This window comes from Ovis canadensis, chromosome 4, assembly GCF_042477335.2.
Source record: "Ovis canadensis isolate MfBH-ARS-UI-01 breed Bighorn chromosome 4, ARS-UI_OviCan_v2, whole genome shotgun sequence".
NCBI classification, from domain to species: Eukaryota; Metazoa; Chordata; class Mammalia; order Artiodactyla; family Bovidae; genus Ovis; species Ovis canadensis.
In genome coordinates this window covers 63,523,344-63,540,325 of record NC_091248.1, presented here as the reverse complement: position 1 = coordinate 63,540,325, position 16,982 = coordinate 63,523,344, and the positions used below count along the sequence as shown (strand labels likewise).

Here is a 16,982-nt window from a genome sequence, read left to right as displayed (position 1 = left end):
GTTTAATGGAACTACAACAATGTTGCAAACTTCAGCAAACCCTTGACCACCTCACAATTTTTAGATAGGCATGCACAGCCTTACCTCATTTTAAAAGAAATTAAAGGTCATTAGAATACACGGGTCATTAAAGGACTCCATTCTTAATGCTAGCTCATTGTATTTGGTATCATTCTCCCCAAGCTAGAGTGACATCATGTTACTATTATCACCATTTTTCAAGCATCGATAATATGCCCTATATAGAACACATATTTAGATCCAAGAACTTTTTCAAATCTAATTAGTGTGAAATACATCCTTCTTTTGCATCTCTTTTGCATGTTGAATCATCTCCGAATCTAACGTTCCTTTTCATCTATAATTGCTGGGACATTTACATTATGCATTTTACGGACTCTCAGAGTTAAAAAAGGCTTTAGAGATACATCTCCAATCATTTCATTTTATAAATAAAAAAGAAAAGAAGTCTTGAGATGTGAAATAATAAATAATTTCAGCTTAGTTCCGCAACCAGAGATGGTACCCACCTCCCCTGCAGTATAAGCAGAGTCTTAACCTATGGACTGCCGGAAAGCCCCTCAAAATAACACTGTTTTTTTGAGTACTTTGTTATTCACCAGCCCTTAGGGCATGGGCTTCTCATACAGCCTTATTTAACTTAATTTGTAGATATTATTACCAACTCCATTTTGCAGGGAAGGAAGCAGAGGCATAGCAATTTGCTCATGCAATAGAGCAAATAATAAATAACAGAGTCAGGATATATGTGAATCTTGGTCATCCAAACTGAGTTTTCAGCCACTATCCTACACCCTGTGTCCAAAGTCACTTCGCTTGTCAGAGGCAAGGTTGAGAATGGAACTCAAGTGTGCTGCCTCCCAAACCCATCTTCAGTATAAAACTTTGCTTTTATTAATACTTTGAAGATTGATGACACTTCTGAAACCATACTGACCCACTGAAAACAAGGATTTGCAAACTCTGCCTTCTTCAGCAGGACTCCTGCTTCTTCCAGGGAAGAATGTTTCCAATGGCTCCCAAAGCGTGACATGGAGGAGCTTATACTCTCCAGACTCAGGTTCAATAGGAAAAGTGAGCCATCCCTGGAGGGAAGCAACACTTACATAGATGATGGAGAGAATTCCATTATAGTTTTTGGTTGAAACATTGAGGACGATCTTTAGCTGTGAGACCAACACTTGGAAGGCAGCAGCTGTTGTGAATCCACCAACCAAAGGATCTGCCAGATACCTCACTATGAATCCAATCTGCAAACCTCCAAATATCAACTAGAACAAGAAGGAAGGAAAAATTAAATGCTTGCCTGGGAGAAGGACCAACACTTTTGAACTGTTAATGAATTAAACTTAATACCAACTAAAACTCTGGCTCTATATCTCCCATCCACCATTCTAAGATTTGAAAAACATGTGTAGATAGATAATAAGAAAATTCCATGTACTTTTTTTCCTGTGACTTGTAGGTTTCATGGCTCCAGTGACCAGAATATTTTTTGTCTCTTTATGGGTTCTGGCACAACTCCCTTCTCCTATTCTCATTCTAATCACACATGTTCCTCTGTCTTATTTTTTATGTCTCTGATTTTGATGATTAAGTGAGCCTTCATAAGTGGAGGCTTGCTGACTATTTTCGCATCTGACCTAAAACAGTATAAAAAATAGCTTTGAGAGTCTTAAACTGATTTGTTTTGCTTTTAAGTGAATCTATAAGTCCATGTGCTTAACAGTTCTTTCAGATACAAATCCTGCCAACCTCTATATCGCTTGTAAGCCCATTACCTGTATGATTCCAACCAAAAGAGTAAGGGTGCTTGCAATCAATACTCTTGCTGCATCTCTAGCTGCAAAGTCTATTATGGTGGTATTCAGTGCAGTTCCATTACTGCTGGATACGAGAAAGTGTTCGTCGGGGGCCATGCTCAGAACAACAGATCCCACCATTAAACTGACCACTGGGAAAGGTCCTGGGGGGAAAAAATCATTATCAATTAATAATTGTAAATCAACTATACTTCCATAAAAAAACTAAAAAAATAATTATATTATTAATTGCAAATGTTTAGGTTCAACATGTCTACACAGGATTAAAGATGCATCTGAAGTAATTAGCTGTGATTGAGAAAATACTGTTTGTTCACAAAAGAAGCTAAAAAGCAGATGTTTCAAGGCATTCATGACCCAGTAATGAGCAAGAGAGACGTGCAGGTGGGTCACCATAATACAGCTTTCAGACACTTTGCAAGTACACAGGAAGGCTGTCTAAACTGTGTGTGATCTTCTTGTGTATGGGTAGGAATAGGGGGATGGAGGGGGTAGTTGTCAAGAAAGGTTTCCTGGCAGAAATGGCATATTAGCTGAATCCTTACTTGTTCCATCTTATTTTTATTCCATGTAAGTTTATTTCCTAGAGCATCCAGTGTCCTGATCTCTGTGGAGCTGAGGACCTTGATCAATATCACAAGGTCAAAATTTGGTTAAAGAAATAGCTAAAGTAAAAAAACAAACAAACAAAAATAGCAAAGGTAGTGTAGAGTTTCTCTTTTTCTTTTTCCAAGACAAATTATTTTTTCATATCAAATATCACTCTGTAGGCTTCTACATTTCAAAAGTACTTTTCTTTCAGCAGCTGCTGTATCACTGCTGCTGCTAAGTCACTTCAGTCGTGTCCAACTCTATGTGACCCCATAGACGGCTACTGATATTTTTATCTATGATGATGAGGATCTTATCCTTTGGTCATGGAAGGCTTTACCAATTAGAAGGACTCAGTACCAAAATCCAGTAACCTGAAGTGTCTAAATGTATAGAATAGCAGAGAGAGAAAAAAAGTCAACTTCCATGTTCCTTACCTTGTCGTGCATTTGGTACTAATCAACTCTCCCGGGTAAGGAAGTTCTTTTAATCAATAATCTCCTCCTGATCTCCCTTTATAGACAAGGAAATATTCCAGACACTGGGGGAAATATTATATGACTAAGGATAAGGATGAGGGTTGGAGATAGAGCAGTAGATGGCTCTATTTGTTTCAAGAGGATTGCCCAGGTAGACATGTCTAGCCAGCAGATGGATGTAGGCGAAAACTTATCTCAAGTATAAATGTCAATGTTGCAAAATAGCATTAAAACATTGATTTACTAGAACATTCTAGGATAAGAAAATTCAAATTTCAGGAACATCAGGAAATAAATCTATTTGGGGCTATACCAAGAAGGAAAGCCAAGCTTAGTTTCTAAATTGTTTTGGCACAATTTTCCCAGTCTTCAAATATTAGTGACTTAAAATAACTACTTTCTTTAATAAGACAATGAATATGTATTTGATGAACATAATTTAGTAAAGCTAATTTAATCTAGTAAAACAAGTTCAAAGACCTCTTCAAGATTATTTTCCGTTATCATTTTTCATTTTAGAACACTTTCTAAATAGAGCCAAATGTATTAACATTTTTGAAAAGCCAAACATGCTAAGATTTGAAGGTAGTCTATAATTTCTTAACCATCTTTCAATTTTCTCCTCTTCATTATAAAAACAGTTGGGTGTAAAGCCACCTAATAGCATAGTATTTTGAAAGCTAAGAAGAAACCTTTGCATCACTGAATAGGAAAAGCCCTATCTTGCTAGAAAACACTAACAAAGACAGGGAAGCAAAACACACATAATACAGTCCAAACATGTTCAATGTGAACAAACAGAATTGTATATGCTTATAATTACCAACTGAGATGTGTCTTGATGTTCCAAAAATAAAGTACGTCAGGATAGGAAAAAAAGCAGAGTAGAGACCATATCCGACAGGAACAGCAGCTAGTAGAGCATACGCCATGCCTGAAAATACATCCAAAACGGTCAAGTTCAGAAACAAACTTTGTGTCTACTGTACAGAGAAAAGCCTTTTCATAGGTCTCTTTAATTTGCAGCTCATCTTGAATGATCTCCTTACTTTGCATATGGTCTGTGGCTATGCTAGGATGCAGAACGTGACTCAAATCACCTACTCAAAAGAACTGACACAACTGATCAGTAATTCAACCATCCACTCAGGCGAGTTGGGGAAAAGCTGTTGATTAAAAACTTGATTAATTCTGTTCAAAGGTCTAGCCTGGCTTTGTCTGAATCCAGTGTTTCTATGTGTAATGAGGAACATGTACTTTCTCCTTTCTTGTTGGGGAGCAGAAGTTAGATCCAAAGAAAGAAAAAAATCTGCCCTTTGCACGTAGCACTAGGAGATCACACCTTCGCTAGGCTTCGCCAAGTGGTTTCTGGGTCCATGAACGTCACCCTGTATGGAGAATTTCAGCCTTCCCTTGTACGTGGGGGTTGGAAGGCAACAATGTGTTGGGGTTTGGGAGTTTTGTTTTGGGCCTTAAACAATGAACATTTATTTCTTAGAGTTCTGAAAGCTAAGAAGTTCAAGATCAAAGTACCAGCAGATTCAGTGTCCGGTGAGCACCCTTTCCTGGTTTGCAGATGGCTGCTTTCTTGCTGTAACCTCACACGGCACAGATTTCCTAAGGTCACTAAGCCCACCAAGAAGACTCTACCTGATTGCCTTCCAAAGGCGTGTGTGTGTGCTTAGTTGCTAAAGTAGTGCCCAACTCTTTGCAACCCCATGGACTATAGCCTGCCAGGCTCCTCTGTCCGTGGGATTTCCCATGCAAGAGTACTGGAATGGGTTGCTATTTCCTTCTCCAGGGTATCTTTCTGACACAGAGATTGGACTAGAGTTTCCTGCATTGCAGGCAGATTCTTTTACCACTGAGCCACATGGGAAGCCCTACCTCCTAAAGGCTTCTGACCTCCAAATACTATCATACTGGGGATTAAGTCTTCAAGAGATGAATTTTGGAGGGATACAAACATTCAGTCCTTAGCACTTTCCTTCTTCTGTGGGTTGTTTTTTTAAATACTTCATAGGTAGTCAGCATATCTTCTACCTCCCCACATTTCACTCACTCACAATGACAGAACATCAAGTTCTTTGACCTTTGGGTCATTAATAAAGGGTTACATGTATAACAGTTTTTTAAAAAAGTGATGGAAGCAGCTTAGATGTCAACAGATGAATGAGTAAAGAAGTTGTGGTACATATATATATTGTAGAATATTATTCAGCCATAAAAAGGAATGAATTTGAGTCAGTTGAACTGAGGCGGATGAACCTAGAGCTTGTTATACGGGTAAAGTAAGTCAGAGGGAGAAAAATATTGTATATTAATGCATATACAAAGAAAGGCAATGCAAAAGAATGCTCAAACTACCGCACAATTGCACTCATCTCACATGCTAGTAAAGTAATGCTCAAAATTCTCCAAACCAGGCTTCAGCAATATGTGAAGCGGGAACTCCCTGATGTTCAAGCTGGTTTTAGAAAAGGCAGAGGAACCAGAGATCAAATTGCCAACATCCGCTGGATCATGGAAAAGGCAAGAAAATTCCATAAAAACATCTATTTCTGCTTTATTGAATATGCCAAAGCCTTTGACTGTGTGGATCACAATAAACTGGGGAAAATTCTGAAAGAGACGGGAATACCAGACCACCTAACCTGCCTCTTGAGAAATCTGTATGCAGGTCAGGAAGCAACAGTTAGAACTGGACATGGAACAACAGACTGGTTCCAAATAGGAAAAGGAGTACGTCAAGGCTGTATAGTGTCACCCTGCTTATTTAACTTATATGCAGAGTACATCATGAGAAACGCTGGACTGGAAGAAACACAAGCTGGAATCAAGATTGCCAGGAGAAATATCAATAACCTCAGATATGCAGATGATACCACCCTTATGGCAGAAAGTGAAGAGGAACTAAAGAGCCTCTTGATGAAAGTGAAAGAGGAGAGTGAAAAAGTTGGCTTAAAGCTCAACATTCAGAAAACGAAGATCATGGCATCTGGTCCCATCACTTCGTGGGAAATAGATGGAGAAACAGTAGAAACAGTGTCAGACTTTATTTTTTGGAGCTCCCAAGTCACTGCAGATGGTGACTGCAGCCATGAAATTAAAAGACACTTGCTCCTTGGAAGAAAAGTTATGACCAACCTAGATAGTATATTCAAAAGCAGAGATATTACTTTGCCGAATAAGGTCCGTCTAGTCAAGGCTATGGTTTGTCCTGTGGTCATGTATGGATGTGAGAGTTGGACTGTGAAGAAGGCTCAGCGCCAAAGAGTTGATGCTTTTGAACTGTGGTGTTGGAGAAGACTCTTAAGAGCCCCTTGGACTGCAAGGAGATCCAACCAGTCCTTTCTGAAGGAGATCAGCCCTGGGATTTCTTTGGAAGGAATGATGCTGAAGCTGAAGCTACAGTACTTTGGCCGCCTCATGCGAAGAGCTGACTTATTGGAAAAGACTCTGATGCTGGGAGGGATTGAGGGCAGGAGGAGAAGGGGATGACAGAGGATGAGATGGCTGGATGGCATCACTGACTCGATGGACGTGAGTCTGGGTGAACTCGGGGAGATGGTGATGGACAGGGTGGCCTGGCGTGCTGCGATTCATGGGGTCGCAGAGAGTCAGACACGACTGAGCGACTGAACTGACTGAATGCATATATATGGTATCTAGAAAAACAGTGGTGATGAATCTATTTGCAGGGCAGGAATAGAGACGCACAGAGAAGGCAATGGCACCCCACTCCAGTACTCTTGCCTGAAAATCCCATGGACAGAGGAGCCTGGTAGGCCGCAGTCCATGGGGTCGTGAAGAGTTGGACACGGCTAGTGACTTCACTTTCACTTTTTACTTTCATCCATTGAAGAAGGAAATAGCAACCCACTCCAGTGTTCTTGCCTGGACAATCCCAGGGATGGGGGAGCCTGGTGGGCTTCCGTCTCTGGGGTCGCACAGAGTCGGACACGAGTGAAGCAACTTAGCAGCAGCAGCAGCAGCAGCAATAGAGACACAGGCAAAGAGAACAGATCTGTGGACACACCAGGGGAAGGAGAGGGTGGGACGAATTGAGAGTAGCTCTGAAACATTACTGATGAGTTTTTTTCTACCCCTTAGCAGCCCAGCCAGTGGATAATCGCAGCCTTTGCCATCCCTAGAAACTGCAGCTCTGAAATCTCCTTTTTGAGCCTCCTTTTCTCCACCTACAGCCACATAGCCTTTCCGCTCACCTATCCAGAATCCTTAGTGCAACATTTTTTTGTCCTCATGAGGCTTCTAACCCATGAACTGATCCACTATCCTTAGCACCCTCCCATCTTCATTTGCCTCACTGTCCCTAGAATTTTCACAAATATTTTGTCCTCATGAGGCTTCTAACGCATGAACTGATCCACTATCCTTAGCACCCTCCCATCTTCATTTGCCTCACTGTCCCTAGAATTTTCACGAATATTTTGTCCTCATGAGGCTTCTAACCCATGAACTGATCCACTATCCTTAGCACCCTCCCATCTTCATTTGCCTCACTGTCCCTAGAATTTTCACAAATATTTTTTCCTCATGAGGCTTCTAACCCATGAACTGATCCACTATCCTTATCACCCTCCCATCTTCACTCACCTCACTGTCCCTAGAATTTTCACAAATCCTCTGGATTTCTTTGCTTCACTCTCTCTCTTTTTCTCCTGTCTTCTCTAGTAAATCTCCAGTCTGGCCAAACTCAAGCATCACCCTTTTCCATGCCAGCATTCAAATAGCTGAATAACTGAACTAAAGATGTCTACATTTGGGCCAGCCAATTTCATGCAAATTTCATGATAGCAAGCCCCCAGATGGAATGCCACACTGCCTGGCCATCCAATTACATTTCCTCAGCAAGTGTGCTTTCCCTCTCCTCAAGACAGCTACTCAGACTTCCCCCACTTTCCTCAACCTCTCCATCCCCCTTCTCAGACATGGTTCAGAGATAAACCCTAGACTTCATCCAAAACCTGGAATCCATGAGATGCCCATTGGTTTTTTTACAATGCAGTGCTTTTCTCCTTTGAAAATGGAGGAAATATCCCACATATCTTTAAGGAGTAGCCTTCCCACTTCTATCCTTGTATCCATCTATACTTGTCCCTTCTTGTCACTTCTCCTCTTGCTTGTGGACCACAGATTTTTCTATCAGCTAGGTCATTCCCAGTGGGTTACATCTATGTTCTAGTACCTCCTATATTAAAGAAGAGAAGTGAAAAGCAAAGGAGAAAAGGAAAGATACAAGCATCTGAATGCAGAATTCCAAAGAAGAGCAAGAAGAGATAAGAAAGCCTTCCTCAGTGATGAGTGGAAAGAAATAGAGGAAAACAATAGAATGGGAAACACTAGAGATCTATTCAAGAAAATTAGAGATACCAACAGAACATTTCATGCAAAGATGGGTTCAATAAAGGACAGAAATGGTATGGACCTAACAGAAGCAGAAGATATTAAGAAGAGGTGGCAAGAATACACAGAAGAACTGTACGAAAAAGATCTTCATGACCCAGATAACCACGATGGTGTGATCGCTCACCTAGAGCCAGACATCCTGGAATGTGAAGTCAAGTGGCCTTAGAAAGCATCACTAAGAACAAAGCTAGTGGAGGTGATGGAATTCCAGTGGAGCTATTTCAAATCCTGAAAGATGATGCTGTGAAAGTGTTGCACTCAATATGCCAGCAAATGTGGAAAACTCAGCAGTGGCCACAGGACTGGAAAAGGCCAGTTTTCATTCCAATCCCAAAGAAAGGCAATGCCAAAGAATGCTCAAACCACTGCACAATTGCACTCATCTCACATGCTAGTAAAGTAATGCTCAAAATTCTCCAAACCAGGCTTCAGCAATACGTGAACTATGAACTTCCAGATGTTCAAGCTGGTTTTAGAAAAGGCAGAGGAACCAGAGATCAAATTGCCAACATCTGCTGGATCATCAAAGAACCAAGAGAGTTCCAGAAAAACATCTATTTCTGCTTTATTGACTATGCCAAAGCCTGTGACTGTGTGGATCACAATAAACTGGGGAAAATTCTGAAAGAGATGGGAATATCAGACCACCTAACCTGCCTCTTGAGAAACCTGTATGCAGGTCAGGAAGCAACAGTTAGAACTGGACATGGAACAACAGACTGGTTCCAAATAGGAAAAGAAGTACATCAAGGCTGTACATTGTCACCCTGCTTATTTAACTTACATGCAGAGTACATCATGAGAAATGCTGGGCTGGAAGAAGCACAAGCTGGAATCAAGACTGCTGGGAGAAATATCAATAACCTCAGGTATGCAGATGATACCACCCTTATGGCAGAAAGTGAAGAGGAACTAAAAACCCTCTTGATGAAAGTGAAAGAGGAGTGTGAAAAAGTTTGCTTAAAGCTCAACATTCAGAAAACGAAGATCATGGCATCTGGTCCCATCACTTCGTGGGAAATAGATGGGGAAACAGTGGAAACTGTCAGACTTTATTTTTTTGGGTTCCCAAATCACTGCAGATGGTGACTGCAGCCATGAAATTAAAAGACACTTACTCCTTGGAAGAAAAGTTATGACCAACCTAGATAGCATATTGAAAAGCAGAGACATTACTTTGCCAACAAAGGTTCATCTAGTCAAGGCTATGGTTTTTCCAGTGGTCATGTATGGATGTGAGAGTTGGACTGTGAAGAAAGCTGAGCTCAGAAGAATTGATGCTTTTGAACTGTGGTGTTGGAGAAGACTCTTGGGAGTCCTTTGGACTGCAAGGAGATCCAACCAGTCCATTCTAAAAGAGATCAGTCCTGGGTGTTCATTGGAGGGAATGATGCTAAAGCTGAAGCTCCAGTACTTTGGTCACCTCATGCGAAGAGTTGACTCATTGGAAAAGACTCTGATGCTGGGAGGGATTAGGGGCAGGAGGAGAAGGGGACAACAGAGGATGAGATGGCTGGATGGCATCACTGACTCGATGGATGTGAGTTTGAGTGAACTCTGGGAGTTGGTGATGGACAGGGAGGCCTGGCGTGCTGCAATTCGTGGGGTCACAAAGAGTCGGACACGACTGAGCGACTGAACTGAACTGAACTGATATTATAAGTAAAATAAATCCTCCCATTACTTTACCATTGTCTTTTATGCCTCTGGAGCCATTTCTCTACTCTGCTTCATGGCAAACCTTCTTAAAATATTGCCTGTGTTCCATCACCAAGAGTATTTCACACTACAGACAGCCCCCCCTTCCACCCATCCTTTAAAATAGAGCAGAAAACAATTCCTCTCTTGGTTTTGGAACCCACATCCTTCAGATTGTTCTTTTTCTCTACCTTCCTGAGCCCAACATCATGTTTCTTTGTGGCCCCTCCTCCTCTGCCCTGACTTTAAGTACTCCAGCCTGGTTCTTCTCCCCATCAACCTTTCTGCCTAGGTAGTCTCAAGGATTCCCACTCCTTTGAATATTATCTCTAGAGGGGAGCTTTCCTGACTTTTATGTCTAGTCCAAACCTCTCCAATGACCTTCCTGCTTCTAGTAGCTCCAGCTCTATATCTGGCATCTCAAAGGTGACACGTGCAAAAGGAAACACTTGGTTTTCCATCCCAATTCTGCTTGTTAGCCAGTCCCTATCCATCAGTATGTTACCGGTGATTCCTGCTCCAAAATATATTTCAGATTTGTGCAGCTCTGCCTGCTACTTGATTAGCTTCAAGCTGAAATGTCTGTCCTCAGGGACAGGACTAGGGAGAGGCAAGTGAGGTGCCTGGGGCACATTATTTAGAAGGTCCCTGGAGGACTCACTTACCTAATTTTAATTCTGGCCCTGCCTAACCTTATCTCCTCCTGTTCACTCCCCTAAACCTCTCTCCTCCACCCATACTGGAATTCTTCCTCCCTTGAAAATACTATGCTCTATTTGACCTCAGGGACTTCCCATCTTTGCCTGGTACACCCTGCTTACTGTTTCTTACCTGGCTATCTCCTTCCCATCCTCCCAACCCTGATTAAATTTCATCGCCTCAGAAAGGCCTTCCTTGACCATTCTATCTAAGACAAACACTCCCTCCCCAAATTAACCCCTATTAAAGCCAAAGAATTGATGCTTTTGAACTGTGGTGTTGGAGAACACTCTTGCGAGTCCCTTGGACTGCAAGGAGATCCAACCAGTCCATCCTAAAGGAGATCAGTCCTGGGTGTTCATTGGAAGGACTGATGCTGAGGCTGAAACTCCAATACTTTGGCCACCTCATGTGAAGAGTTGACTCATTGGAAAAGACCCTGATGTTGGGAGGGATTGGGGGCAGGAGGAGAAGGGGACGACAGAGGATGAGATGGCTGGATGGCATCACACAACTGAGCAACTGAACTGACTGAACTGAAAGCCTACTTGATCAACCATAATAGATATCACAATCTGTAATTATTTTTCTATTTATCTGCTTATTTCATTCCTGAAGTCTCCCACTTAAAATGAGTGCCATGAGGTCAGTATCCATGCCTGTTAGTAAACCACTGAATCCCCGTGGCTGGCCTATAAATATCGGTGGTGGTTTAGTTGCTAGTGAAATGGCTCAGTTGTGTCTGACTCTTTGTGACCCCCATGGATTGTAGCCTACCAGCCTCCTCAGTCTATGGAATTTTCCAGGCAAGAATACTGGAGTAGGTTGCCATTTCCTTCTCCAGGGGATCTTCTCGACTCAGGGATTGAACCCGGGTCTCCCGCATTGCGGGCAGACGCTTTACCATCTGAGCCACCAGGGAAGCCCCATATCTAGCTCTTGTGACCCCCTGGACTGTAGCCCGCCAGGCTCCTCTGTCCATGGGGTTCTCCAGCCAAGAATACTGGAGTGGGTTGCCATTTCCTTCTCCAGGGGATCTTCCTGACACGGGAATCAAACCGGGGTTTCCACGTTGCAGGCAGATTCTTTACCTACTGAACCGTGAGGGAAGCCCATCCTACAAATATTAGATGAATGGGTTTATGAATGAACCACATTAACCTCTCAGACATTCACCATACAAAGATAATTCACAGAGATCATGCTTCTGGAAAGCGCTATCACTCATAAAGTGAGGAACTGTATCCTTTATAAATTAAGACCCTAGGAATTAGATTCTGGGTTCAAATCCCAGCTCCACCACTTACCAACTCCATGACGTTGAGCAGAATTTAATAGATTTTTTGGCTATTGAAAAAGAGCTATTAAGAGTTGTTGTGAGGACTAAAGAGATAATTTGCCAAAGCCCTTAGCATTGTGTCTGATACTTAAACAAAACTAAAGTTAAAATTAATTTGTATAAGATACCTGTCTAGGAACACTTGCAGGACCCAGCTTGAAATACCATTTTTCATATATAAGGATGATTCATTATTCAGTCCTCTTCACTAAATGTTTACCAGGCTAAACATCCCCCAGAAGCCAGAGGAGGTTGCCACACCACAGTTCTTAAGAGTCTACTGTGTACACTTGGCACCACTTACTGTATGAACCACACCGTCCTGTCCAGCTCTCCCATCCACTTCCGTGACTGAGAACGCAGGCTGCTGCTCCACACGGGAGCCGTGGAACATCCTCCTTCTCTGTGGGACTCTCCCTGGCTTGCTCTGAGTAATCCTGAGAGTTCTATAGGCAAATTTTGGTTCAGGACATTGCTCAACCACTGTTACTAACTTCTCAAATAGTCCATTTCAAGCCATCTCTCTACCCACATTTCTACCCCATCGTACTTCCCATCACTTCGCAAAGTGAGACTTAACCTTCAGGGAAACAGCTCTGACGCCTCTTCCTCCAGGAAGGCCAGGTTGAGTGCCCCTGTGTGCACTCCCTTCCCAAGCAATATTACCCCTACCCCTACAGTCAGTCCTTCCATTGAATCGTTGTCTGTTTCCTCATTGGACTACGAGCTCCTTGAAAGCAAGTGGTGCATCTTATTCATGTGAGAATACCTAGAGGCTGGCACCTACTAGATATGCCACGAAATAATAATAAGTATAGTAGATTTTTGTTTTCATAGTCCAGAGGTTTTGTGAAGTTGAGGTGAGGGCAGCAGCAAGATGATAAGGATAGGGTACAAAGGAAAATGCCCATAATGCTATTCACTAGCTCTGCAACGGAGTTCCAAGATGTTCATGGAAATAAGGCTTAAAGGAAGTTTAAAAAATGTCCTGTGTTGGGACATTCTGCCAGAAGATTAAAATACAGGGATGGATTTCAAATGGGGAGGGAGAGGCAAGAGCAGAAAAACCATTTACATGTAGTCTAGGCTAACATACTTCCTTCCCTTTCCTTTAAGAGAGTTTCAAATGGCATGTCAAGACCATGTATGAAATGTAAATAATTTAATGAATTGCAATCATCCTTTTAAAAATCTAAGCAGAATAACAAATATTAGAGAGTATTACTTGTAGTGAAGCTAAGTATTATTTCACAAAACTTGAGATGCATGTGTACATATCATGATGTCATATAGATTTCTTACTGTGAGCTGTGACCAATGAAAATTGGGAAACAGCTGCTTAGGTGACAGGGCTCTAGTTGTAGCCAAGCAGATAGAGAAGCAACAGGGTTTCCTGAGAAGAGAAGTGTAAGGAAGATGAGGAAGAAGGGAATCTCACCACTAAGGGGCAGGCTCTAGAGGAAAGACGCAGGCTATGATGGGTGAGCAAGCCTTTGGTGCAGACCCATGGGAGGGAGGGGGGAGTTAGGAATGGCTGCTGGAGGCTGTGATTCTCCATCACTTCGCAGCTACACCACAATCATCTTACCTTGAAGTGTTCCCACTAGACCAGTACTAACTCCCGAAATGATATCACTAAGTAGCCATTCCTTGATCTGGTATTTGGGAAGCCAGTCCAAGATGGGCAGGAGAGTCTTCACCATGCGAAGGGTTCTCTTTCTTGAACAACTGTCAAAAGGCAAGAAAAGGAGATTTCCAATCCAATCTTGGTCATAATCCACTACAAATCACAAAGTTTTGAACCGAAGTCTGCTAATGTCTCTAACTAATAGCATAGGAATTGCATGAAAAAAAATACTAACAGTGAAGTGCTTACCATGTCTTTGCCAAGAACTCTTGTTACCCTTTTAAATGCACTGTACTAGAAAACACAGGATTAAGTGTTAACCACCCCATCCCCTTAATCCTCTGAGAAAATATCCCCAAACAGGAACCCATTTTCTGGTCCAGCCACAGATTGATCAATGTGGAGTCTTTAAATGGAGATTACATTTGGACTTCTAACCTAGGTGTCTTCTTTTTCTTTCAAGAAACAAACTCTGTATATTCTGGCAATAGGAGCTTGGAGCCAGTTCTTACAAAACTCTTAACATGATGAATACATATCTTGTTGTATCTTACTACCTACTTTTTAAAATTCAACAACCTATAGGTAAAAGAAAAAACATATTTGGGGCTTCCCTGGTTGCTCAGATGCTAGAGAATCTGCCTGCAATGCAGAAGACCCAGGTTCAGTCCCTGAGTAGCGAAGATCCCTTGGAGAAGGGAATGGCTACTCCAGTATTTTTGCCTGGAGAATTCCATGGATCGAGGAGGGAGCCTGGAGGGCTACAGTCCATGGAGTCACAAAGAGCTGGACATGACAGAGCAATTAACATTTTTAGTTTTTCAAACACTATTTGACTCTTGATTCAAATAAATTATTTTTAAAATTACATTTATGAGACAATTTGAAATTTTTTTGACTTAATTTTTTAATATTAAGGAATTGCTTCATTCTTGTGTGTGATAATGGAATTGGGTTGCATTTTTACCCAATTGGATAATGGGTTGCATTTTTTAAGAGTTCCTAAAGATAAATACTGAAATAAATAGAGTCCAAAGGAAAAAAAAAAACAAAAACCCACTATGTGGAATTTGCTCCAAAAAAAAAAGTGGAGTGGGGCAAGTATGTGGTAAGACAAGATTAACTTTGACTTAATCATCCTTGAAGCCATGTGATGGGTAAAACCATGGGAGAGGGTTCATTGCACTACTGTGCCTGCTTTTGAATATATTTGAAATGTTTTTTAAACGGTTTGAAATGTTTTAAGAAAAGAAAAAAGAAATCTAGCAGCAGCTGACAATTCCTTCTGTTTGCGATATCTACTTACGGAGGCCCGAGTGGGTTTAGAGACTGATGGAGTTTCTTGGAGAGCCCTACTTCCTGGACAGTGGACAACTCGGAGCACAGCGTGCTCTCTTGTGTTTCTCGCCTTCATCCATGCCTCTGAGTGTCATTCTTCCTGGATGAGCTTAGGGCTTTCAAGGACTCTTGGTCAGGTGACGAGTTACCCACTACCTCTTTGTAGTAAAGTCCCACTCTCCTCAGCCTAGCCTTCACAAGAAGACCGTAGGGACCCGCTGTACCCCCAAGGCGCACTCCGGGTGCCCTCAAGAGAGCAGCACAAAGAGACGGCGCTCCCCGAACACTCCCTCTCCAAAGTTGAGTTTCCGAGACTAGGGTCGATTCGGGCCGAGAGTGATGGAGCCACCTTCGCATCAGGGAGGCCAGAGTCCGTGACCTGACCGAAGCGGTCCCTGCAGGGCGGGAGCGGCATCCCACTCACTCTCCGCCGCTGGGCATGCCGGCGGGTCTGCGCGCCCACATTCCGGGATTCACTGCGCCCCTCGCCCCGTCCGCCGCGGGCGCTACCTGCAGCCCTGGGCCAGGTTCTCTCTCAGCGTCTTGCGCTCTTTCGGGCGCTGCTCGTACTGCTGCTGGAAGGCGAGCTCGTTGTAGACCGGCCGCGACACCACATAGCTGCAACTGTACTCGGGGAGCGGCGGCGGCTCCAACCTGTCGCCCGGCGCTGCCATGACCTGCGAGGCGGAGGGCGACGAGCAGGGAGGAGATGGGGCGAGGGAGGAGAAGAGGAGGTGAAGATCGCTAGTTAGCTGCCTCCCGGCCCCACCTGCTGCACCTGATCCCCGAGAGAGGGGTCCGCGCTCTGCCACACTCTCTGCCCAGGCCCGCCTCGGCTGGGCGCGCACCTCCAGCCTGCAGAAGGCCCTGAGGACCTCCGGTCCCCAGCCTACATCTGCTGCTCGGGGCTCCCGGACTCTTAAGAGAGTGAGTCCTGCGCTGGGGGGCTGCCGGAGCCAGACCCAGTCCCCTCGGATGAGCAGCCAGGGCGCTGTCCGCGTCCTGAAATCTCCCCAAACCAGGGCTGGGGCCCGCGACGCGCGCTCGGCGGGCAGGAAAGGGCCCTTGTGAGCGTCCGCATCTCCCTAAACCCGAAGCAGCGCGCAGAGCCAGGAGAGCCCTGGGAGAGAAGCACAGCCCCCCGTGCCGGACGTGGGGCCTTCAGGCCACGTTCCCCGGGTCCCAAGGCTGCGCGCACGCTGCAGGAAAATTCCAGCAGCCGGGCGCGCTCTCCCGGGGACAGAACTTTGGGGAGTGGAGTGTCTCACACCTCGGCGTGTTTCCTAGCTTCCTTCTTGCTCTCAGCTTCTCAGAAAGACTGTACTGTCCCCTGCCGGGCAGCTCCGTAGCGTGTCCACCCCCGCCCCCTCCAGGCCCCGCCACCTCCACTAGTCCCATCCCCAACCAGCGATGCCTCCCCAGGAGTTAAGGCAGGGCGGCGTGGCGTGCGTTGCATCTTCAGCGACGATCTCACCTGCTTCGACTCACGACCAGCCTGGAATGCCCCCGGGACAGCCGTTCCGCCGCCTTTATAGCGCTCTCAGAAGGCAGTGAGACGTTTTATTTACGGAGCAACAGAGACACCTTAGTCCAAAAAAGGGACACACAGGCAGCGGTCTTTACCCACCTATCCTACCGGGGGGGGGGGGGGGGGGAGAGGGAGGGGAGGGGGGGGAGGGCGGGAATTCTACCCCTCCCTAATTCTTTTCCTTTCCCGAAACAGGAAGGCTGAGAATCTTACTGGCTCTCACCCAAGAGCCACCCAAATCCACCGCCCCTCAATTACTAACGTGGGCTACGAGGTCAGGGGCGGAGCAGGCCCTGGGGAGCTTGTTACAGGAGACCAGAGCCCAGCGTGGAAGAAGAGGTCTGTGACTGCGAGGAGGGCTGGCCTTGACTCCTAGGTTGTATGAATCCGGAAGCTCCACAGTTTGACA

General features: G+C 44.2%; 1 protein-coding gene across 1 annotated transcript in view; it reads right to left on the bottom strand.

Annotated features, from left to right (window-relative positions):
- The window catches only part of SLC26A4 (solute carrier family 26 member 4), a 60,437-nt gene extending 43,789 nt beyond the window's left edge, over positions 1-16,648 (bottom strand). The window contains exons 1-6 of the mRNA XM_069587902.1: positions 16,520-16,648; positions 15,556-15,722; positions 13,669-13,808; positions 3,738-3,848; positions 1,803-1,987; positions 1,128-1,292 (exon numbers count right to left, since the gene is read on the bottom strand). Of these exons, the coding sequence (XP_069444003.1) occupies positions 1,128-1,292; positions 1,803-1,987; positions 3,738-3,848; positions 13,669-13,808; positions 15,556-15,719 (765 nt within the window). The 5' untranslated portion in view covers positions 15,720-15,722; positions 16,520-16,648. The remainder of the gene's footprint in view (positions 1-1,127; positions 1,293-1,802; positions 1,988-3,737; positions 3,849-13,668; positions 13,809-15,555; positions 15,723-16,519) is intronic.
- Positions 16,649-16,982: the final 334 nt, after the last annotated feature.